Genomic DNA, 25,224 nt, shown 5'->3' with positions numbered 1-25,224 from the left:
AAGTATATACATATATTAAAGCTAGAAGCATGCTTTTATAGAAATCATTATGGAACTTTATATATGCACATACAGAGCAATTGTTGTTGGATCCTTTATTGTTTTTGTAAAATTGCTGACTTGTGGTTGTCAAAATTGGAGGTGAGAAGGGCTTTGCGAGGTTTTTTAGCCTATCAAATCTTTGTTTTTAAATTATTTGAACTACCCTACTGCTGAAAGCTGTTTTGAGGCCTAATCACTGGCAGTTTATGGAGATTTTCATAGTTCTAATTGAAGCTCCACCTTTTCTTGAATAACTCCCCCCAGCTTAATCGTAAACTATCCTGGGTGATTCTTCTAAAAAGTTAAAATTATTCTGCCTAAAGCTTTGGGTTCCATACATTTCTTTTAGGGATGAAGTTGTAAAACAGCATTGCCAGAAATTGCTTATTGGGTTTGATTTGGAAAATATTGTTAAGTCAGCTTGCTATTTTAAAGCAAAACAAACTAATATATAGTTAGCAGAAAACATATGAATGGGTTTTTATACAATTAAATATCGGAACTGATGGTAGAAAACAGCTGTTATAGCCTCCTATTAAATGTGAACCAAGCCGGTATGGCTTGTTCAATAAACCATGAATAAAAATTCTTAGAATTATTTCTGATTCTCAAGTACCATGTTATTGGTCTTAGGAAAAATTATTCAGTAATTTTATTGTCTTAACAATCCAAATTAACTCTACAGGTAGTCCTCAACTTAAACTGTTCATATTGTAATTATTCGGAGTTACAATGGTACTGAAAAAAAGTGACTGATTTTCACACTTACAACCCCATGCTCACATGATCAAAATTCAGATGCTAGGCAACTGACTCATATTTCTTACCTTTTATAACTTCTGACAAGCAAAGCCTATGGGGAATCCAGATTCACTTAACAGCCGTGTTATTAATTTAACAAGTGCAGTGGTTCACTTAACAACTGTGGCAAGAAAGATCGTAAATTGGAACAAAATTCACTTAACAAATGCCTCGTTTAGCAACAGAAATTTTGAGCTCAATTGTGGCTGTAAGTTGAAGACTACTGTATTTCATATTTCTCTCCTGTTTAATTTTTATCTTGTTAAACCATTCTTGACCTTTTTGTAATTTTCAGTGCTTATGTTCAAAAACTGTTTAATTAGATAGATGAAGTTCTTTTTAGGACATATTATTTTGCATTATACATAGAAACTTAGTGGGGCAGATTTTGATAGTGATATCTGAGTAAGTAATAAATAGTGTTATAAGTTTAGTATGTTTACTAAAAAAAACAACTCCAGGATTTTCAAAGGGAATATATGCCAGTAATGTATAGCATTAAAATAAATATTGAATAAATATTAAATTGGCTATGGATACTTCACTATATGATTAAGAGATAATTAATGCTTTCCTCTAGGAGGGACTGATGCCCATATATTTAAATAAAAAGTAGTGATACTATTAAAGCAAGATAGGACAAATATGAAGATGTAGCTCCTGGAGTTCTTTTGAAGTTTTCTGTTCGTTCCATAGGGAAGAGGTTTAAGCTTTTTCCACAACCCCCATCAAATTTGGCCTATTTAAAGCTAGATCTTTCTTTTCACAGTTTTCCCACCAAGTTTTTGCCCCATTCTGTTTTATTTTCAGAGACCGACCAGACAGACAAATTCCAATCTTGTTTATGTAATTATGTTTCCATCATTCTATTGGGTTGGAAAGTTTTTTTTGCAAATAACCCTTCTTTTGATCATGAAGAAGTTGCTTTCTCAAGTGTACAATTCTAGTTAAAGTTAAAAAAGAAATAGTTACAAGCCCAGATATTTGGAGATACTGACTACCAGTATCTGAATCCATTGCTGTCTGCCTTTTAGCCAGGAGATTGGATTGAGTTTGTTTTGGTTGCCTTGGTGGGGGATGTATACCAGAATCTATATGAGAGAAAGTCTGTCTTTTAATTTTCTTCAGTATATTCAGTCCTTGCTTATTAACTGCCTTATTCAGCAACCATTTGAGGTTACAATGGTGCTGAAAAAAATAACTTTATGACCAATGCTCACAATTGTGACCCTTGCAGCATCTCATAGAAACACGATCACCATTGTACTCATTGCTTGTTGCCCTAGGCTTGACCTGTTGTAAGCAGGCACATAATGAGGAATACACTTCGAAAACAATGTCCTGGCAAAAACAAATGATTCTACATTGTGTGCCTGCTTCCTTTCCAATAAATGTAAATACAAACATCAATCCCATTCTTGTTCATTATCGCAGCGCAGGGGAACATTCCAAAGGGCAAGGAGTTACAAGGCAAACAAAAGTCAAAGTGTCAGACTGATTAGTCTTGTCAGTTTTGAGCCAGCTATCCCAGTGCTGTTAGCTCCAAAGGGTGGGAAGTGGGGAAAAGGAAAGCACAGTCTCTATCACGTGATTTCCTACTTAGGTACCACTTCCCTTAATGACCAAATTGCCAGTCGCAATTTTGTTAGTTAAACAGGGACTATATGTATTTGAGGTTTTTGATAGTATTTTCTGGAATTTGAGAATATTATTTTGTGGTGTAGTTTTCTAGGTCAAGCCATATTCATACGGTGGTGGGTGCTGTGAGCCTGCTGCTTTATATATACACTGGCCTTTAGTATCCTACTAGATTTTATCTTGTCCTCATACTGTATCTGCTTAAATTGCAAAGTGAAATGATCTAGAATAAAAGTTCTTGACAACAAGTCATTCTCTATTTATTTTGAAGGAAAAAGGAAAAAAACTAACGTCGATTCAAATATAGGTTTAAAAGGATATAGAAAATACAGTTTATATGTTTATATATGTATATATATATATATATATATATAAGTCACAGGACATGATATTGACTTTAAAAAGACCAGAACTATCGCCAAAACTGAACACTTTAACAACAGAATAATCAGAGAAGCCATTGAGATAGAAAAACGCCCACACAGCATGAACAAACGAGATGACACCTCCCGCCTACCAGCCATTTGGAAACCCGCCCTTATTGACAAACGAGTCCCTAACACGAGGAATGACACCAGGCCCACACTCACAAGGTCCACACAGGATGTCACCACCGCACATCCACCCAGAAAGCAGACCCAAACCCACACTGATCACGAAGCACGACCAAGGACCAGAAGCCAGACCGCAGCTGCAACATTAGCCATTTCAAACCCCTCCAATCCATTCATGCAGCAGACTGACACCCACTATGAAGTAGCACGACCACAAAGCCAAACAACAGCTATGCAGCTCACCAGCTCAAATCCCCCTGCAGCACAGACTAGACTAAGCACAACCAAGCCCCCACCAACACAGGACACCCCCCCAACCAATCAGAGCACAGAAAAAACCCCATCCAATCAGAGCACAGCCAAGCTCCCACCCAATCAGTTCAAACCCCACTAGCAGTTAAAAGGAAGAACCAGCTGCGATCACCCATTGCTCCCAGAAGCACGAAGCTGAAGCCTGAAGATGACGAATGAGACTTCGTCGAAACGTCGCCAAGACACTTCCAATTTTACACGGGAGAAAACCCGAACAACCAAAGACCTCTCTCTCTCTCTCTCTCTCTCTCTCTCTCTCTCTCTCTCTCTCTCTCTCTCTCTCTCTCTATATATATATATATATATATATATATATATATATATATATATATATAAATATATATATATATAAATATATATGTTTTCTGAGGTTTTCACAGGTGTTTGTATATAGGTCTTTGGTTGTTCGGGTTTTCTCCCGTGTAAAATTGGAAGTGTCTTGGCGACGTTTCGACGAAGTCGAAGTAGAAAAACGCCCACACAGCATGAACAAACGAGATGACACCTCCCGCCTACCAGCCATTTGGAAACCCGCCCTTATTGACAAACGAGTCCCTAACACGAGGAATGACACCAGGTCCACACTCACAAGGTCCACACAGAATGTCACCACCGCACATCCACCCAGAAAGCAGACCCAAACCCACACTGATCATGAAGCACGACCAAGGACCAGAAGCCAGACCGCAGCTGCAACATTAGCCATTTCAAACCCCTCCAATCCATTCATGCAGCAGACTGACACCCACTATGAAGATGTAGCATGACCACAAAGCCAAACAACAGCTATGCAGCTCACCAGCTCAAATCCCCCTGCAGCACAGACTAGACTGAGCACAACCAAGCCCCCACCAACACAGGACACACCCCCATCCAATCAGAGCACAGAAAAACCCCCATCCAATCAGAGCACAGCCAAGCTCCCACCCAATCAGTTCAACCCCCACTAGCAGTTAAAAGGAAGAAACAGCTGCGATCACACATTGCTCCCAGAAGCACGGTTGAAGCCTGAAGATGACGAATGAGACTTGTCGAACGTCGCCAAGACACTTCAATTTTACGGAGAAAACCTGAACAACCAAAGACATATATATATATATATATATATATATATATATATATATATATATCACAGGACATGATATTGACTTTAAAAAGACCAGAACTATCGCCAAAACTGAACACTTTAACAACAGAATAATCAGAGAAGCCATTGAGATAGAAAAACGCCCACACAGCATGAACAAACGAGATGACACCTCCCGCCTACCAGCCATTTGGAAACCCGCCCTTAATGACAAACGAGTCCCTAACACGAGGAATGACACCAGGCCCACACTCACAAGGTCCACACAGGATGTCACCACCGCACATCCACCCAGAAAGCAGACCCAAACCCACACTGATCATGAAGCACGACCAAGGACCAGAAGCCAGACCGCAGCTGCAACATTAGCCATTTCAAACCCCTCCAATCCATTCATGAAGCAGACTGACACCCACTATGAAGATGTAACACGACCACAAAGCCAAACAACAGCTATGCAGCTCACCAGCTCAAATCCCCCTGCAGCACAGACTAGACTGAGCACAACCAAGCCCCCACCAACACAGGACACACCCCCAGCCAATCAGAGCACAGAAAAACCCCCATCCAATCAGAGCACAGCCAAGCTCCCACCCAATCAGTTCAACCCCCCACTAGCAGTTAAAAGGAAGAAACAGCTGCGATCACACATCGCTCCCAGAAGCACGAAGCTGAAGCCTGAAGATGACGAATGAGACTTCGTCGAAACGTCGCCAAGACACTTCCAATTTTACACGGGAGAAAACCCGAACAACCAAAGACCTATATATATATATATATATTTGTTTTCTGAGGTTTTCACGGGTGTTTGTATGTAGGTCTTTGGTTGCTCGGGTTTTCTCCCGTGTAAAATTGGAAGTGTCTTGGCAACGTTTGACGAAGTCTCATTCGTCATCTTCAGGCTTCAGCTTCGTGCTTCTGGGAGCAATGTGTGATCGCAGCTGTTTCTTCCTTTTAACTGCTAGTGGGGGTTTGAACTGATTGGGTGGGAGCTTGGCTGTGCTCTGATTGGATGGAGGTTTTTTTGTGCTCTGATTGGCTGGGGGTGTGTCCTGTTTGGGTGGGGGCTTGGTTGTGCTCAATTTAGTCTGTGTTGCAGGGGGATTTGAGCTGGTGAGCTGCATAGCTGTTGTTTGGCTTTGTGGTGGTGCTACATCTTCATAGTGGGTGTCAGTCTGCTGCATGTATGGATTGGAGGGTTTGAAATGGCTAATGTTGCAGCTGCGGTCTGGCTTCTGGTCCTTGGTCGTGCTTCTTGATCAGTGTGGGTTTGGGTCTGCTTTCTGGGTGGATGTGCGGTGGTGACATCCTGTGTGGACCTCGTGAGTGTGGGTCTGGTGTCATTCCTCGTGTTAGGGACTCGTTTGTCAATAAGGGCGGGTTTCCAAATGGCTGGTAGGCGGGAGGTATCATCTCGTTTGTTCATGCTGTGTGGGCGTTTTTCTATCTCAATGGCTTCTCTGATTATTCTGTTGTTAAAGTGTTCAGTTTTGGCGATAGTTCTGGTCTTTTTAAAGTCAATATCATGTCCTGTGACTTTAAAGTGTTGGACCAGGGAAGAAGTTGGTTCCTCTTTTTTGACTGAGTTCTTGTGTTCTTCAATGCGTGCACTTATTCTTCTGTTGGTTTGTCCGATGTATGTGGTGGGGCAGGCGGTGCATGGGATTTCATATACTCCTTGATTTTATTTATTTATTTATTTATTATTCGTATTTGTATACCGCCCTATCTCCCGAAGGACTCAGGGCGGTTCACAGGCAAATAAAAAACATATATATACAAATTAAGAAAACCATTAAGAAACTTATTCAAAAAGCCAAATTATTAAAAATAGTATAAATATTAAAACCAATTAAAACCCCTATAAAATTTAAAAACTAGTCCAGTCCTGCGCAGATAAATAGATGTGTTTTAAGCTCGCGACGGAAGGTTCGGAGGTCTGGAAGTTGACGGAGTCCTGGGGGGAGTTCGTTCCAGAGGGTGGGAGCCCCCACAGAGAAGGCCCTAACTTTTTCTAACTCAATTTTGTCTTTGGGGTTTCTTAGGATGGTGGATATTTTTCGGTTTGTGCAGAATGCTGTCTTGATGTTGTGTTTGTGGAGGATCTTGCTGATTCTGTCTGTGGTGCCTTTTATATATGGGACGAGGGCTGTGCCGTTTTCTTGTTCTCTCTCTAAAAACCGAACTAGACACTCTCACTAACGTACTAACATCCAATGGATTCCAAAGAAATAAGATTACCAAGCTAATCCAAAAAGAACCCCCCACTAAAATCCAAGACAGAGAACAAGAAAACGGCACAGCCAAGCTCCCACCCAATCAGTTCAAACCCCCACTAGCAGTTAAAAGGAAGAAACAGCTGCGATCACACATTGCTCCCAGAAGCACGAAGCTGAAGCCTGAAGATGACGAATGAGACTTCGTCGAAACGTTGCCAAGACATTTCCAATTTTACACGGGAGAAAACCCGAGCAACCAAAGACCTACATATATATATATATATATAATTAATAAAATAAAATAAAATAAAATAAAATAAAATAAAATAAAATAAAATACAGGTGTATAACTAACAGTTTTACTAATGTTTACCATCTGGCTTTAAGGATGTAATCAATATTGTCATGTTTAGGGATGATGTGTATAAGGGAAAACAAGTTCAAATGAAATCTAGACAAGAGATAAACATCCACAAATTGTTATACGTGGGATTGCATTCCTCCTGGAAAAGCAGACCAGGAATATTTCTCAATTTCCAGCTGTTGACAGTTATATAAACGTGGTTATATCAGACCAATCCAATGTGCTGTATGTATGAGTACCTTGAAGAGTGTCCAAAAGCTTCAGTTAGTGCAGTATATGATAGTTGAGCTGCTCAATAGTCGTGCATAATAACAGAAATCATGCTTGTATTGAAAGACCAGGTTTAATTGCTGTTCAAGCTGTTGATTTTATTCCATGCATAAAAATGGTTTAGGGCAGTGGTGGCGAATTTTTTACACACCGAGCGCTAAACAGGTATGCGCTTCATGCGTGCGTGTGCTATCTGCGCTAGTGCGTGGCTCCTCCCCTGTGTGCTGCACGTGCAAACACACCATCTGCACATGTATGCAGGTTTCGTGCGGCTCTCCCGTGTGCTACACATGCACGGGGGATCTGCGTGTGTGTGTGGTTTTTGTGCTCGCAGTGCACACGCATGAATGCCATTTACTCGTGCAAATGTGCGCACATGCGCAGGAGAGCTCCGAAGACCAGCTGGGTCCCTTGAATTGAATGCATTCGCACCTGAGGCCCGAACACCAGCTGGGGTGCACACGGATGCGCAGCTGCAGGTGTGTTGGGCAACAGCTCACATGCCCGGAAAGATGGCGCTGCGTGCAACCTTGGCCACGCATGTCATAGGTTCGCCATTACGGGTTTAGGGCCTCTTTATCCGAGGGACATAATATGAATCTTTAGAGAAACTAAGTTCGGCAAGAGAGATCTCCTTGCAGATAACTGAATCTTCACTGTTTGATGGATACACAGAAGCCTTTTCTCTATGTAAAACAGATAGAATCTTTTCACTGTAGTTAACATCTCTACTGAAGAGAGAAAGGGTAACAAATGATACTTTGTTTTAGCCTGAATATAGTGTTTGGGAATGGAGAACATAGATCCCAGGACTGCTTAGAATCAATACCATAGATCAGAATTTGCCACTAATATGTTAAGTATGATTGAGCTGTATACAGGTAGTCCTTGACTTACAACTAGTCACTTAATGACTGTTTGATGTTATGATGGACTTGAAAAATGCTACTTACTACCTGCCCTTGAACTTACAACTGCTGCCTCAGCCTATTACCACATATAGTCATATGATTGCATTTTGGGCACTTGTCAACCAACTGTTATTTATAACCAGTTGCAGCATCCTACAGTCATCTGATCATATTTTGCTACTTTTTTTGATGTTTTGGACAAAATCATCCATTGAGTAAGTACTTACTTGATTCGCTAAACAACCATGCGTTATAATCACCATAAAAATAGTCATAAAAGTGAGTTTGGTCATGTGTTGACTCAAGTTACAACTGCAAGAACTGCAACTTACAACTGCAAATTCTGGGCTCAATTGTGATTTTAAGTCAAAAACTACCTGTAATTGCAAATCCAGCAGTACTCTGTAGCATGAAATAGCCAGAGAAGAAAAAAACCCCTAACACTCCATGGGAGCCTGAATGTGTATTCCCTTCCCTCCAAGTTATATTCTAAGTACTTAAGATAAAGCCAATTTGAGTTTCTTTTTTACATTTTCCTCATTTCCCAGACTTAACTTGTGTTTTTAAGCACTTTTCTGTAACACGGAAAGGGAAGAGAAATTCATGGGAGTCGTTTATTTATTCCTTCAGTCTATATGAAGAACGTATTTTCTGCAAAGAAGCCTTGAGCGATCAGAATCAGTTAAAAATGATAGTATCTGTTTCCATTTTCCAGTCAGCTAGATGTTGCAGAGAAGAAAGCAAGATGGCACTATACACTAAAATTGCATCATGAAATCCAGCCGGATTTTTTTTTATCAGCTACTTGTTTCAGTTTTCAAGAAGACCTATAAATTTTAATGCGAAATTTTTAGTAATGCAGAATTGATTGGAGAGTTATATAACAACATTTGTATTGCCTAGCATGGTTGTAATGTTTTTCTACATATAAAATGCTTGGTGTTATTGTGACAGCAACATTGTCAGTGCTGGTTGACAGAGCATTTGGATTTCAGATTGCTCTAAATAATCAGTAATGGTCAGGGATGTTTGTATTTAAGAAATACAACCATGATACAGCTAAATTAAGCTAACATTACCTATGCTGCCTTCAGCAGATAAATTGTGTTTTTAATGTATGTACAGTAGCATTACATAATGAATTATAAATACATTTTATTCAAACCATGTTTGATTAGTCTGGATGTTCTGTCTGAATTTTCAACTCAAGTTGTATACGTTATGTTAATTTTAAGGATAATTTCGTAAATACTAATAGAAGCTATATAATCAGACATTTAATATACTGCAACACGAAGCAGTATGTTTTTTGTGGCAGAAAAATAAACATATTCTCTATATCAGAGTTGAAACCTTTCTCCTCCTCAAGGCTCCAGTTTATTATAGGGTTGCACATTGAAAATTCTGTTCAAAAAGGGGTGCAGTCAGGATAGAAAAGTAAAGTCAGATAAAAAAGTGGTGGACTCAGGACAACATTTTAAAGAGTTAAAAAAAGGCCTAGCAAAACAAAACAAAACAAAATCATATACTTAAAATTCTCTTAAACTAGTATTACAGTATTTTGCCAGAAATGAAATATTATCGATATTATAAAGGTTTGGGGTAATAAAAGAGTAGAGATCCCAGAGTAACAATTCTACTTTATATAGAAGATAAATTATCAGTATCAGTTTTTAATATTTCATTAAAAGTAAGATTCAGTTTGCATAATGGATTTATTTTATTTTATTTATTTTATTAATCAAATTTATATGGCTATCCATCCCATGTAAAGTGACTCTGAGCAGCATGCCATAATGAAATGTAAAAAGAAATGGAGAATGGTCAGTTATCTTTTAGCAATACTGGATTTAATTTCATTTTTGCTTGTAGAAGGAGATCCTAGATAAGCACGCCACTGTCTAATAGAAATACTGCTCCGGACAGTAAAATCAATTCGAAATTTGACTAGATAAGAGACTATCACCAGCCCAAGCAGAATACATGATTCATTCCATATCTAATAAACTGTGAAACTGAAGAAGTCAATTAGCTTTTCCAAGTGAAAGAGAATTGCAAATAGCGGTGTTCATTTACAGTTCATGTACTATTCCACAAAATCAACAATATTTTTAATACCAGGATTTTAAAGGCTTTTCTTAGTAAACACAACATAATTTTGTTATACCAGTATTTAGTTTTACATGATATACCCCACATACAATTTATTTTCATTTTTATGCCATTATTTTATTCTTATGTTCAGATACCAAGGTATAAAGGACATCGTAAACAGAAAAGGTGCTTGAACACAACTGAGCAGGTAAAATGCATGAGCAGAAGAACCTGGCAAGTGCCTCTGTTTCTAACTTGAATAAAAGAGCAGCTTGCACTAAAAAGTAAATGCAACTGGCTCAATTGCATTTTGGTAAACTAACTCCACATATATACAGATGTAACATGTATTTTGAAAAACACAATAATCACAATTATATGACCATTTTAATGAAATGGGTATAATTAAATTAGGTTGACAAATGCTTATGAAGTGCCCATTTGTCTGGCTCCTTAATAACTTAAGTTAAATGTTTCTACATGCTGATGCTTTGTGTCACGTTTGACAACTGAATCCTTAACGTACACCTATATTTATATAATTTAATTGATATTGTTCATGGATACTATCAGTTCTTGATTTCTGTAAACTAATTCATGTATGACATTTACTATGAACAAATGCAGAGGAACCTGGAAAAGTTTGAAGTACTTCCCCAATCTTGTTTGCAGGTTGACCTAGAAATGAGATAGGAAAGCTCCAGGTTGCAGAGGGCCTTGGATGAAGCAGATTAGGTAGAGAGCCTTTTTAGTCAGGATTTAAGTTGGGCTATAGTAGTGGGACAGCATTGGTTGCACTTGTCAGTAACCATTGGACAGCTTGGGATAGAGGTTGTGTGTCTGTCCCGAGACTTTTGGCAGCTTCTGATATCACTTGACCGTGGTAACTTTTTGGACTGACTCTGCAAATTGGGAGGCAGTAGTTTGTGGTGGTTCTCCTTTCTCTGTGGCTTTTACCAGTCAGTTGTGGTGTGGGAAGTGATATGCAACCCTAGGTTACTAAGGGTACCTCAGATCTCAGGGCTCTGTCTCAACTCTAGCAAGATAGATTGATTGTGGGTTTTTGGCTCCCCAGGGTCAGGAGAGTTGCTATCTCTGACTCTGGATGGGATAACCCTCACCCAGAAAGATCTAGTGTGCAATTTGTGTTGTTTTTTTCTGCTGTTTGGGAGCTTTTTTAATTCTACCGTATCTTTCTATGATGTTTCAAAAACTGCTCAAATGCCCAATTTGCAAAATGTAGCCTACAGACATTTTTGCACGTAGTAGCTATCAGGGATTGTGTATCAGGATTGTTTCGTTCTTAGTTCATCACCCTTGGAAAGTAAGGTTTAGTGTTACTTGATCTTACCAATAACAAAGGTCAAATGTAGTATCAAAACCAGGCTTATCTCTTGAAGGAATGAACCTGTAATACAAATAACTTTTTCCTACAGTGAGTGGAGTTGGTTAGACTACTCACTGAAACCCAGGAAGAGAACGTTGGTGATTAACCTGTTCTGACCATTGCTTCTTCCCAAAAGACATTTAATCAAAAATGCTTATAATACCATCTCCTTAAGACCATAAAACAAAACTTTATTTATCCAATCAATCCCATGCATCTAGATGAAATAAGCTGAAGAAATGAACACAGATGTTAACTGAATTTCATGATGTTCTTGTTCTCACATGTTAAAACTCCATTTTTACTCCCTATTTACAATCCTGTAATCCCTTAATTTGGAGTAGAGTCAAGGTGACTGGATGGGGCTGAAACATCTATCTAGCTATCGTGTTTCCCCCAAAAAAACACAACCTACCCCAAAAATAAGTCCTAGCTTGATTTTTACACGTGTGCCCAATGTAAGCCCCCCCCCCCAATAAGCCCTAATTAAGACCCCACCCACTCCAGGGTGCACGGGTAAAAACTAAGCTAGGGTGGGGATGGGGGGGTGGAGCTGCCCTACGATTTATCTTCAGACAGTTGCAGCCAGGCCTCACACACCCCGACACCTGCCTTGTCGGCCCATTTCTTCTGAGGCCAGCAAGGCTTTCCTGAAGGTCTCTGTAGCCGATAACAGAGCTCCGGATCGATCCAGAGCTCTTTTATCAGCTTCAGAGACCTTCAGGAAAGCCTTGCCAGCCACAGAAAAAGTTCCTGAAGGCCTCTCACAGCGAAAAAGAGGCCAGGGGCGATGAATGCAAGTGAGGTTAGTCAGTGGATGACATCCCCCCCTGAAAATAAGACCTGGTGCCTTTTTGGGTGGAAAAAATATATAAGACAGTGTCCTATTTTCAGGGAAACATGTATTTTCATTGACCATTTTTCACAAGTGAAAGTCCTTGACTTAGGATCATTTGTTTAGTGGCTGTTTGAAGTTATACCATCGCTGAAAAAAGTGACGTATAGTTGGTCCTCTCATTTACAACCACCGCAATTTGCCCACAGCCATATATTCAAACTGGCAACTGGTATAGATTTATGACACTTGTAGAGTTCTGGGGTCACATGATTGCTATTGGTGACCTTCCCAGTTGGCTTCCGACAAGCAAATCAATGGTAGCCTGATTCACCGAACAGCCATGTGATTCACTTAATGACCATGGTGATTCACTTAACAACCCCACCAAAAGTCTTAAGATTGGTTATTCATTTAACAACCCCCTTGCCTAGCAATGAAAATTCCAGTTTTAATTATGGTTGAAAGCCAAGGGCTACTGGTAGTTCAAGAATCTCAGTTATGGTGGATATGCATCATTTTATATGATAGAATATTTTAATAGTAATATTTTTTTTCATTTTTGTACTCCATTCACATTATATAGAATAAATACATTTTAGCATTGAACTTGCAATTTAAAGGAGAGATCTCTTAGCTTTTTCTATTGTGGTTTTTAATATAATTTAAAAAATCTCCTGTTTATACCTCTATATGTTGGGGGGGAAATGATATATTTAGCAGGTATATGATTATGGATTTTATTTTTAACTTATTTATTATTTATTTAAATTTTCCATATTTTAATCACCTCACATTCACACAATTCTTGTGGTTTATAAAGTTAGTATTTTCCTCATTTTTTCTTTGCAGCAAATTACATATTTAAGATGCTGAATGTGGTAATTTAACTATGAAGATACGATAACTTGTAGAAATAATTGAACAAGGTTTTTAGTGCTGGTATGCCTGACTATATCAAGTAATAATTTTACATCTTTGGTATCTTTTTTGTGCAAAAAATAGGGAATATATTCAAGCAATTTTTTTCTAATTTCTAATACCCTTTGCAAAGAAAAAGTAAGGCCATGGGTAATTTTTTTGAAGTTTAGATCTTTTTAAGATTATTTATGAAGTAAATATGTAGCAACTGATGCTCAGTGGTTGGTTTTTTGCCTTATCTACAAGTATTCACCAGTATTCACACTCCAGTATTCAAAGCAGAATTGTACATTTTATAAGATCATGTTTACCATTGAAGTATCATAGTGGAAAAAAAATAACAAGGGAGTGGGAAAGAATGCTTAATCTCGTCTATATTTTAATCCTTTATTACTAATTTGGTTTTTTAATTTTACATGTCAATTTCTTTAGTATTACAGATTGTTTGTATTCATTATGGGAGTATTGGATACCTTAATAATAGCAATAAGCAGAAAACTATTTTTAAGACTCTTAAAAATTGTAAACAGTTCAAAGAAAACAGATTATGTGGCATTATTTAAGAGAATGTGTAATTTCTTTAAGGTTATTGAAACCAGTCATAGTGATACAAGCATCTTGTCTGGAGAAGCAAAGAGCAAAGGCAGCATTCACTTCTTACCAAATGAAATAAAAGTAATTTCTGAACCAAACAAAGAAATAGATACCAAAGAAAATAATAATCTAGCAACAGAAGAGGATGCAGAGGGTGATTCTTTCTTTGATGATCCATTACCAAAACCAGAACAGTCATATGGTTGGTAAGTTAAATATACCGATCTAATGTATTTATTAGAATATTTTTACTTGAAAGTTGCTGAATTTACTTTTACAGTAAATAAAGGATAGGCTTTTTAGAAGCTTTTCTTTTGCACAAAACAAATGATGAGTGGCTTGTTCTATTGCCTGTTTTACACTGCAAAATCTTTTCTTAAATTCTCCAACGTATAGGTTATACTGCTAAAACCTTTCTAGTGTCTTCCTGCCTGAATAAAATACTGAAACCCTTTTTAAAAATATATCTTCTATTGGCAGTAGAACCTTTTGACTTAGAAATATTTACATTGTATATGGACATACATTTGAACATCCTGTAATAACCTCTGTACTTGCAAGGAATCTTCAGAATATGTTATACAGGTTGTCCTTGATTTAGGACGATTTCTTTAGTGACTGTACAAAGTTATGATGGTACTGAAAAAAGCAACTTATGATCAGTCCTTATAGTTAAGACTGTCAGCATCTATGGTCACATGCTCACGATCCAGGCACTTGGCAACTGGCTCACACTTACAACACTCGCAGCAACCTGAAGTCACATGATCACCATTTGCAAATTCCCCAGCTGGCTTCTGGCAAGTAAAAAGGAAAGCTGGCAGGAAAGGTCATAAATCAAGGTCACACGATTTCTTGCTTAATGACCACACTGCTTAACAATGAATTTGCCAGGCCAAATTGTGTCTGTAAGTGAAGGACTACCTGTATATAAACCTGACTATTTAAACTTTTCTAGAAATTTAATTTGGCATTAGGAACAAGTGTCTACACAGTGTAAAATATATGTTCAGAATGATAAGCCATGAAACGTGCTTAAGCCTTTTCATATATTAAATTGTCCTCTCATTTTACAGTTTTATTATGGTGATTCCATTTTGTATATGCAGTTTTTTCAATTTCAGCTAAACAGTCAAAAGGCTGTTCATGAAAACTATTTTTACAAGTTCATAGAATTAATCTGACTAAACTGTGTTCCCTCAGCATTGACTTCTGTGTTAAGAAATTTTTTAACTAAATCCAGAATTCTAGCTTAGTTGTATACAGGTTATATTACAATGTAATCTCTTTTTTCGTAGAACTATTGATGTTGGTGATCAATAATTTTGTAACATAAAAGTTTTAAAGAATCTTTCTATAAGTGAAAGCAGCAGAAGTCTGAGATTAAGTAGGAAATCAGTACAGAACTTTGCATTCCTCACTTTGTAGCAAAAGTCATTATTCATTTTGCTAGTTGTCATATTTTATTAATAAGTGAATGGTAAAGTAGTTGGAAGATGACTGCATTTCTCACCCCTTTTTATTAAAGGAGAAATGATTACAACAAAGCAGCAAATGTTGCATCTCTTTCTGATTCATTACCCATAAAGAGTGGTCTGAATTCTTTGAGTGGAGTACTTCCATTAAAGGAATCTGAAAGTAAGTATTTACATAGATATCTTGGCTGTACTAAGCACAATGTAATGGGAATTGGCACTTCCACATCCTAAATTTCATGGTTAGCTTGTGTTACATTATCAGACATCTAATCCATTTGTCATTCCTATTTTATAAGAAAAGTGAGAGAATGGGATATACATGACCTGTGATAGCTAATTCATTGCAAAAATACAGATCCAATAGCTGGCAACAAGTTGTATTGTTTCACTGCTGAACTGAAGTAGCTTTCCTCCAAAAGCCAGGTTAAGTGTTAAAAATGGGATAGCAAAAATATACTATTTGTCCTTAGATGTACCCAAAGACACGAGTGGATTTTGACTTGCGCATTAGGATTTCTTCTTACGCATTCCCACTGCATACTTCCCTTCCAAAAGCAGGAATGGATAGTTTGAACTCATTAGTACTGAGCAAGCATATTTGAGGCCTCGTACTACCAGTCAAGAGACATCCCACTGGGCAAAAGTTGATCAACTATAATTTCCTTTCTGTTTCCCTGGTGCTAATTCTCCAATTTCCATTCATGTTCTCTCCATTTACATATAAACTTTTTTTCATGTGTACACATAAAATGTCCCTTTTCTAGGCCAGATTTTTCAGATTGTGTTCTGCAGAACCTTAGGGTTCCATGAGAACTTGATGGGATTCTATGAGAAACTTAAAAGGAAAAAAGTTCACTCAAATGCAGCATTAGTGCTTTGCCTTGGTTAAAGGTCCCAAGATTTTTTTTTCTTTAGATTTAACAGGTTCTGCAGACTGAAACATTTGAAAGTCCTCCTGTAGGTTATCCTTTTCGACCACTACAGCTCTCTGCACCCAAGCAGTGCAGGTGATAAAGAGCAAGCAAAGATTACTGTGTCCAATTTGGACAATTCCCATTGTTTAAAAAGATTCACAAACTCCTTCTGGAATCCCTTTTTACAGACGTAGAGAAAAAGAAACTAAAAGATAGATTTGTGCACCCATTACTAGTCATAATAGTAATATATTAACCTAAAATAGGATTTAATATTAATAATGTTTTCAAACTCTTTGATTAACAGGCTTTATGTAAAGTGCAAGCACCATTTTAATCTAATTTTTATTTTCCAGATGCAAATTCAATTTTGAAAGATGTAAAGATGGTGAATTCTAAACTCGGATCACTTGAACTGGGCAAGTAACTTATCTGCAGAAGCACAGTTAAAATTTGTATCTGTAATTGCAGAATGTTTTTTTTTCTAGGAATTAATATGGTTTGCCCTTACAGGTAGTCCTCGACTTATAACTGTAATGGACCCTGCTTATTATGGTTGTTAAATAATGATGTTCATAAAATGGGTCATCATGTGACTGACTTGATTTTATTACCTTTTTTGAGGTGGTTATTAACCAAATTACGATAGCTGTTAAATGAATCTGCAGTTGTTAAGGGAATGTTGCAGTTGTTAAGCAAGCCCATTATTTTTTATGGAGCGTTTTTGTCAAAAACCAGAAGTAAATTCAACTTTTTGGCAAAAATGTCATAAATTATAGTCATGTGGGATATTGCAAATAGTTGTAAATGCAGGCCAATGCAATCACATGACTGTGGGGGGCAGCCATCGGAACTTTAGAATCGGGTCATAAGTACCTTCTGGGAGTCCATCGGAACTTTGAATGGTTACTAAGCAACTGGTTATAAGACAAGGATTACCTGTAAGTGGTATACATTAAGCATGTGTTATTCTGCTCAACTTTATTTTTTTTCCCTCAAAAAATACTTGTGTTTTATAATAACATATATCAAAATCTTACATTTATATGCTGCCTGACTCTCTGACTTTGGGTGGTTTACAATCATTAAAAACGTTTGAAAACAGAACAATACAAACTACAACAGCACAAAAAAAAAAAGAAGATGGTAGGAAAAAAAATCCTGCAGAGGAGCAAGGAAAAGGTAGAAAGGGGTGTTCCTCACCCAAAGCCTGGGCAAAGAGCCATGTCTCCAGATCGCACTAGCTATTGATGTTGATGTCAAATATACCTATATAGTGAAATATTACATTTCAGGTCTTCTAATTCTTCATTTAATTGTTTACAAACAGGAGAGGAAGATGAATATATCGATGATTTCAACAGGTAAGAGGAAAAATATTAAAATTCCTAGGTTACTAATTTTCAGGAAGACGGCTATAAATGCATAACATTCAAGGATAGGTATATATTGAAGTCACTCTGTAGGCCTAGGAGGACTTTCCCAGCCTGTACTCCATAGTACAATTTCACATATTTCTAATTAAGCTTACATTGTTTATATTTTCCTGCATAGTAATTATCAAAAATGTTGTATGAAACAGAACCTCATACGTCTCTGGTCCTTTTAGGCCTGCCATGATTGAGTACTTCCAAAGGAAAGAGATAACACTTGAGCTAAACTGAATGGGGAAACAGCTAATTAAGAGAAGCAGCTGGAGGAAAAGCTTACTTTTAGAAATCTGAGCTCCTACTTGGCTATGCTCTGCACAGGAATAAAAAATAGAGACCATCTTTTTTCAGGAAAACATAATACTCGCCTAAATCTCTTCATTGTTATAATTGTTTTCTGCAGTAGCACTATTCAATTCACTCTAAAAGGGCTTTGCACTTTAAAAAGTGTTGCTGGAAAATTTGTATACGCCATATATTTTATACCTAATATTTTAAATGTTTTGTAAAATTATAAGTTTGGCTGATTTTATCAATTCTTTGATATCTGGCAATTGATATGTCATTAACTGCAAAGTCAGTTGACATTGCATCTAATTAAATTGTTAGATGAGTTTTTAGGAGCAAGCTATTTGTAAATCAATGTCAAATTGGATTTGATGCCAAGTTATGAACTTCGTTTGTTTGTATCATTTTATATGCACAATATTCTATGTAGGAATAAATCTTTTATGATATATTTCATTGCACAAGTACTAAATAATTTCAAAAAGAAATCAGGATTTATGTTATTGTGTAATAAATGCTTCTGGCATCTCTGGATTACATATTTTTCTTGTAGAATTTTCAAAATAAAGAATAGATGGGAGTAAATATTCTCTCTCTCCCCCCCCCCCCCGTTTATTGTAATGTTATAAATCATATATTGTACTGTTTGAAAGCAAATTTCAGTGCAGTAATATTTATGTAATATGATTAAATATAAACATTTAATTTTCATATTTTAACTTTTTCTTTTGTTAGTACCAGTCATCGGTCAGAGAAAAGTGAAGTCAGCATTGGTGAAGAAATAGATGATATTTCTATGGAATTAGAAGACTTCATTACTAGTGAAAAAGTATGATTTACTTTAATTTAATGCTAATTGGGGTTGATGGTATATCTATGTAGTATATAGCAAAATAAACCATTACTGGTAAAGGAATTAATATCACAAATTAAAATATATATATTTAATATTTAATAACCAGCTCAATTATATTTTATAGGGAACAGTTCTGGAGATATATGGTTATAGATATAGATATAGATATAGATATAGATATAGATATAGATCCAGAACTGTTCCCAATAAAATATAATTGAGCTGGTTATTAAATATCAGCAGATATCAATATGGGATATGTTTTAAAACAATATTAATAAATGTTGGAGACAATCATGGTAAAGAAAAGGAAGGAAGATGAGATTTTTGTAGCTGAGTTGAGAATATTACCCCAAGATAAGTGAACAACTCCCATATTTGTGCAGGTTCCCGGTTTATACAAAAATATGAAGTAGGAATTGCACGAATACTAATTGTTACAAAAGCATATGGACTGTTTGCTTTTCTGTGGCTTTTCACATTAGTGTAAGCAGTGCTAAATAATCAGAAACTCAAAGATTAATATGATTAGATACACAAGTCTAAGAACCTAGCTGATTTTACTTTTTCTTTCAGTCCACAATTTATAAGCAAAAAGCAAATTCTCATTTATTATCTTAAATGTAATAACAGGCACCACCATACATTTTTTCATCTTTGATTAATATAAGTGTTGGCATGAATGGGAAGGGCTAGAGAAAAAGGGAACACAATGCATGCACTGTTTTTTGCAGTGATCTATACAATTGGAACTTTTAATAAAGCTTACAAATAACAAAATGAGGGCTGGGGGAAGGCTAATGAGAACAATGACCACAAGAGTATCATCTGTATACTCTAATATATTGCATGAAAAAGAAAACCACCTGCTTTAGAAGGGATGGGAACGTGGGGGGCAAACACAAAATCTGCTCCTACTTCGTCCATTAACAAAGTAGGAAAATGCTGCACTGAAAAACTTGGCCATAAGTGACAGAATTTCATTATTTAGTTAGTTAAGCCCCAGATTCTAGAATAATATTAGAAGTGGTTGATGGCCAGATATTCAAGATATGCAGAAGGCAATAAATTTACCTGAAGAATAGCAATAGCACTTAGACTGCTATTTTTCCATAGCACTTTACAGTCCTCTCTATGTGGTTTAGAGTCACCATATTGCCCCCAACAATCTGGGTCCTCATTTTACCTTATCGGGAGGATGGAAGGCTGAATCAACCTTGAGCCGGTCAGGATCAAAACCAGGCTGTGGGCATAGTTAACTTGCAATACTGCGCCACCACGGCTCCTAATAAGCATGAGCATTTTAGTTTAGTTTATTTCTGGCTGCCAATTCCAAAACAAAATTAAGGTTAATCTGAAACTTTGAATCAAGGTTGGATTATGCCACATTGTGAACGGGAACCTTTCTTCAATAACACATATATATTTTCCACTGTATGTTTCCTAAAGTCTCTGGTACAGTCTTTTTTAAAGGAAAATAATATATTTAACAGTTATAACATACATTAGCCTGAATTTTAAGATTAGTAACCCCCCCCTTTTTTCTCTCTCTCTCTCTCTTCCTAGCTTGAAGACCTCACACAAGACTTCACTGTTTCTCAGTTAAGCGTTGAAGCAGATTACCTAGAGGATGTTGCATGAGTAGAAAGCCGAAATCTTAAATGGTGGGACTGTCGACCTTTGTAGACTGTATTTTAAGACAATCAATCTTCTGAAATATCCCCTCACAAATCGTGCCTTTTATTTCAAGAGAAAAAATAAAACAACCCAACAAAGCTGGAGAGGGGGAAGATTTTAAGCTCGCAAAGAATGGAGTTTAATACTGCTGACTAGTTCAACTAAGCTAGTAGTTAGGTCCCAGAGAGATGTCTGTTGCAGGCGACAGACACGCCACCATTTGATTTATAAACATTCATAAGGGAAGAAATCCATAAAGCATATGAAGAATGGCAGACATGGTTTGATGTTATGGCAACTATCTAGTTTTTTTTTTTAGCTGAAGAAAGTAAGAAAATTCAGCAAGGTTGCTATTTTGTTGACTCAGTTTTCAGTATAATTTATCTTTTAGCTACTGAAGTTATTTTGGTTGACAGGGCATAATTGACAAGATTCTCAAAATGGCAATAGAATACCTAACTTGAGGTATATTACATGTTAGTTCTGAATTATGAATCCCTCAGGATTTCTAGCAAGTTGACCTATTTTGCAGCTTTACGTGTTTAGTTCTGTGTGGCCAAGATTGCTAAGTACTTCTGAATATTGCCGCTGAAATATGAGCCTTAACTTTAAACCTATTTTTATATATATTAAAACATTGTTACCATTTCGTTTAATTTAATGAAAATTATAAATGATTATTAGCATGTTTTTTTTCTTTGAAACACAGGTGAATGCAAAATAAAAATATTTCCAAAAAAACACTTTAAAGTTCTGTGATAAGAGTCCTTTATTTAAAATAATTCTCTTTGTGATCCTTGTTTTTTAATGGAGGGTATGAACCTTCTTTAGCCTGCTTCTAGGCACCTTAAGTTATAAAAAATAACTTAAGTGGTCTGAACTTAAGTATATCATATATGTAGCTATGCTTATGATTAAATGCATATGGAAATACAGTGTTTACACATAACCTTTGCACAAGGGTTTTAAGTGATACTCAGCAATATATTATCTGTGATACAGTTATATTAATCCTTGACCATTTTCTTGAGCATCTTACTGCACCTTAATAAAAATGGACAACTTTCTTTTGAAGTAAATTGTTTTTTTTAAATTAAAATTATTCCAAATACTATCAGTAAACTGAAATTGATTGTGATTTGCAGTATATTTTTAAGATTGCCTTCCACCAATCTGGTGTTTGTTAGGCCATACCTGTAATTCATATGAATTATAGCCAAACAGTTGAGGAAGGTATCAGTAGGAAAGGCTGCTTTCGTTTCAGTCTGGGTTCTACCTGTTGAGTATGTTAAATAACAAAATGATTCCTTTCCATACAAGCACTTTTGATGGAAACATTGTGAAAATCTAAATTTTGGGCTCCCTGCCCTCCCTCAAACCTTGTTTCTGTATTGTTTTGACTGATAAAGTGTTTTAAAGAAGATACCACTTGAATATACTTTTTTGCCACTTTAGTTGGTGGTACCAACAATGAATTTCTACAGGCTTTCATGAATTAATACAACTATGGTTGCTGAAGTCCATGCAATTATTACTAGTTTTGTGTTGGGCTTTGGTGGGGTAGAGTCGAGTAGGATAAAATACTGTTTACTAAGAGTCCCTGCTTAGCTTAAAACAAAAAAAAATGTGTTGAGACTTGCAGACATTGTGTTTTCATTCCATTTTCTCTTTTGTATAGATAGTAACTTCACAGATCTATTCCTACCTAGACTACTGTTTATTGTAGTTAGATGGAAAAAAGTAAAAGAATAACTGCAAAGAACTTGCAAAAAAATAATAATCCAGAGTTTTAAAGAGTATGCTTTCATTAGATATTAGGAAAAGATGGATCTACTGAAGTGCAATATGAAGTCAGAAGTTTCCATTGCATACTGTGGCCAAATTCACTTTTCCTATCAAGCCATAAGCTGTGATTATAGTAACTCAGTTAATACCAAATACTAAGCCAGTGGTATTTGAAAGGCCCTCACCTAGTTCCATAATTACATGTAGTGATGTAATTACATCATTGAAAGTCTAATTATTTCTGGTATTGCACTGTATTTTGCATGTGCTCCAGGCAACATGTTGAGAATGAAGTGTCATTGAAGTTGTGGTCCAAGCTTCCTAGGGAGTACTAAAGTTGTACTATATCAACTCACCTGATTAAATGTCTGTCTTAGTTCAGTGGGACATATTTTGAGTACTGCACACATGATTGCATCTTGAGTATGAGACAATGTGACTTGTAATACAGCTACATATATGTATAAGACAGGGGCATCAAACTGGCGACCCGTGGGCTGGATGCATCACGTGAAAGCCATGCCCACCCCAGCTCCATGAAGGGGAAAAATGCTGTCAAACGTCACATGACGGCCATTGATGCTGTGAGTTTGACACCCATGGTATAAGAAGATATCATTGGTTACTTTTGCGCAAAGTGCACAGGGCAGCAAACTTATTCCAATGAATACTAAACACAGCAGCATCTTTGGCATATTCCCATTTGATGTCAGCTTTTAACATCTGTTGGCCATTTTGTGTAGGCTACCTAATTTCCGCTTGCTTTCTGGTGGCGCTCATCGTGCTGCATTTTTCAAGTATTGATGTTCTGGCAAGCAAAGAATATAGCCAGTTGGGCACATTGGATGTTCTGTCCCAATGATCTGCAACTTCCTAGATCCACTTCACTGCAAAAGTTCCTCATTGGTGACATGGTTGTGCCAAGTGACACCCAGAGTTCTCTATTGGCAATGTTGATGAACTACATGAAATAGCTTTTGTTTTATGCATGCTCTTATTGCCCATGTTTCACTGGCATAGATCACTGTTGGTACAACAATTGTCTTGTAAAGCTGTAACTTGGTTATCTATTGTTGGAGCTGACCAAATAGGTTGTAAGAGCTGAAATACCTCTATGGCTTTACCAATTCTGCATCTATGCAGCCATCTTGTGATAACATGTTACCGAAATATGAAAACTGTCGGACATGCTCTATCGGCTGTTGACCAGTTGTGATTAATTTGTTAGGAGGGTGACTCCCAATCAACATGACTTTGGTCTTATCAGCACTAATACTGTAGTCTTTACTTTCCTAGTCTCCGTATCTAAGTTGGTAGTCATGTCCTGCAAAGATGTGCTAGTTTCTGACAACAATGCAACATCGTCAGCAAAATCAGGTCTGTGAGCCTTATGTGATTCTTCCAGGGAATTCCACTGTTTGACCCATTCATTGCTTTCCACATAAAGTCTATGGTGAGGAGAAACAGAAGATAGCATTTTTAAAATAAATATTTATTTATTTAGAAATAAGAAATTTACTTATTTCTGTTTCCTTTAAAATATAAATTGAATAGTTATTTAAAATACAGCATAAATCTGCATCTTTTTTCAGAAATGTGGTAGCATATTTAGGGCTTAAAAGGAATTGTTTTGGAAAATGGCATCTCGTCATATGCTGCATGACCTATTTCTCAGCTACTGCACTGCCTTAACAAATTCACAAGATGACAAGGATTCTGCAAGGGATAAATTTTGATGACTGATGGGATTTTACAACCACATAAACTAAATGTGGAGTTACTCTCAGAACATATAAAAAGGGTAATGTGTACCTGGAAGTCCATTCCTACTGGGGGAAGTAGGAAATCAATCTTTCTGATACAACAATCATTTTCTAACAACTATTTCTCATTTTAAGAAAAATAACCAATAATTAATAACATGTAGTAGACATTTTTCTATATCAATTATCTCCTTATTCCCATCATAGCAAAAAGAAACTTGCTAAAAGCATCCAGTTTTTGGAGCTGGGATAACTACTAGCTTAGAAAAGACTATGACTACAATTAAGAAACTGAATTGTCTTATGCATAAAAAAATGAATGTAAATACCACTGGCTGTTTGTTACACATTGTTGGCTAAAATTAGGGGGAAATAATTGAATGTTAACATTTTTTTGCTCCAGCAATTTCACTTTGAAGGACAAGATTATTTTTTTTTTATATTTTTTGCTAATGTCAGCTTTTAATCTTCATGACACCATTTCAACAATTCCAGGCTAACTTTTTGCAGTTGTCTCAATCAGCAGGCATTTCTACAAAGATGTCTGCTAATGCTAGAATTGTAAATAAACTGTGATTAATAGTTTATGTACCTGGAGGAAGGTTTAACATACAGGTTATCTACCGTGATTGTTGTATTCTCACTCAATCTCAGATGATTCTCTCATTTAAAAAAATAACATTGGGGGGAAATGTGGTCTCTTCAGATAAGCAGTGATTATCTGAACTACTATGTTTACAAGAGAAAGGAGAGTCACAGGTGCTCCTCCTTCTGCTACAACAGCAGCCCAAAAGGGCTCAGGAAACAAGAACCAGCCAAGGCAGTTGCAGGCCATGTCCTCGTACATGATTTGGCTCACATCACTTCTGCTATTTTTAGTGGTAACACTAAGCTCAGGGACCAATGAATCCACAAAGATGAATATCAAGCTTCTTCGAGTTCATAGATATATCCACATGGTTTTCTTGGCAGCAATATAGAAGTGTTTTGGCATTGCCTCCTTT

General features: G+C 36.8%; 1 protein-coding gene across 2 annotated transcripts in view; it reads left to right on the top strand.

Annotated features, from left to right (window-relative positions):
* The window catches only part of CEP43 (centrosomal protein 43), a 36,355-nt gene extending 14,933 nt beyond the window's left edge, over positions 1-21,422 (top strand). The window contains exons 7-13 of one of the 2 annotated variants that reach the window (XM_058167907.1): positions 10,444-10,500; positions 14,021-14,235; positions 15,558-15,667; positions 16,778-16,840; positions 17,752-17,785; positions 18,875-18,968; positions 20,562-21,422. In XM_058167907.1, coding sequence (XP_058023890.1) covers positions 10,444-10,500; positions 14,021-14,235; positions 15,558-15,667; positions 16,778-16,840; positions 17,752-17,785; positions 18,875-18,968; positions 20,562-20,636 — 648 coding nt within the window. In that variant the 3' untranslated portion in view covers positions 20,637-21,422. The remainder of the gene's footprint in view (positions 1-10,443; positions 10,501-14,020; positions 14,236-15,557; positions 15,668-16,777; positions 16,841-17,751; positions 17,786-18,874; positions 18,969-20,561) is intronic. The other variant, XM_058167915.1, reaches the window with a different exon arrangement.
* Positions 21,423-25,224: the final 3,802 nt, after the last annotated feature.

Source organism: Ahaetulla prasina, chromosome 1 (assembly GCF_028640845.1).
Source record: "Ahaetulla prasina isolate Xishuangbanna chromosome 1, ASM2864084v1, whole genome shotgun sequence".
Classification (NCBI taxonomy): Eukaryota; Metazoa; Chordata; class Lepidosauria; order Squamata; family Colubridae; genus Ahaetulla; species Ahaetulla prasina.
The sequence above is the reverse complement of the archived record's forward strand: the minus strand, read 5'-3'. Positions and strand labels throughout refer to the sequence as shown.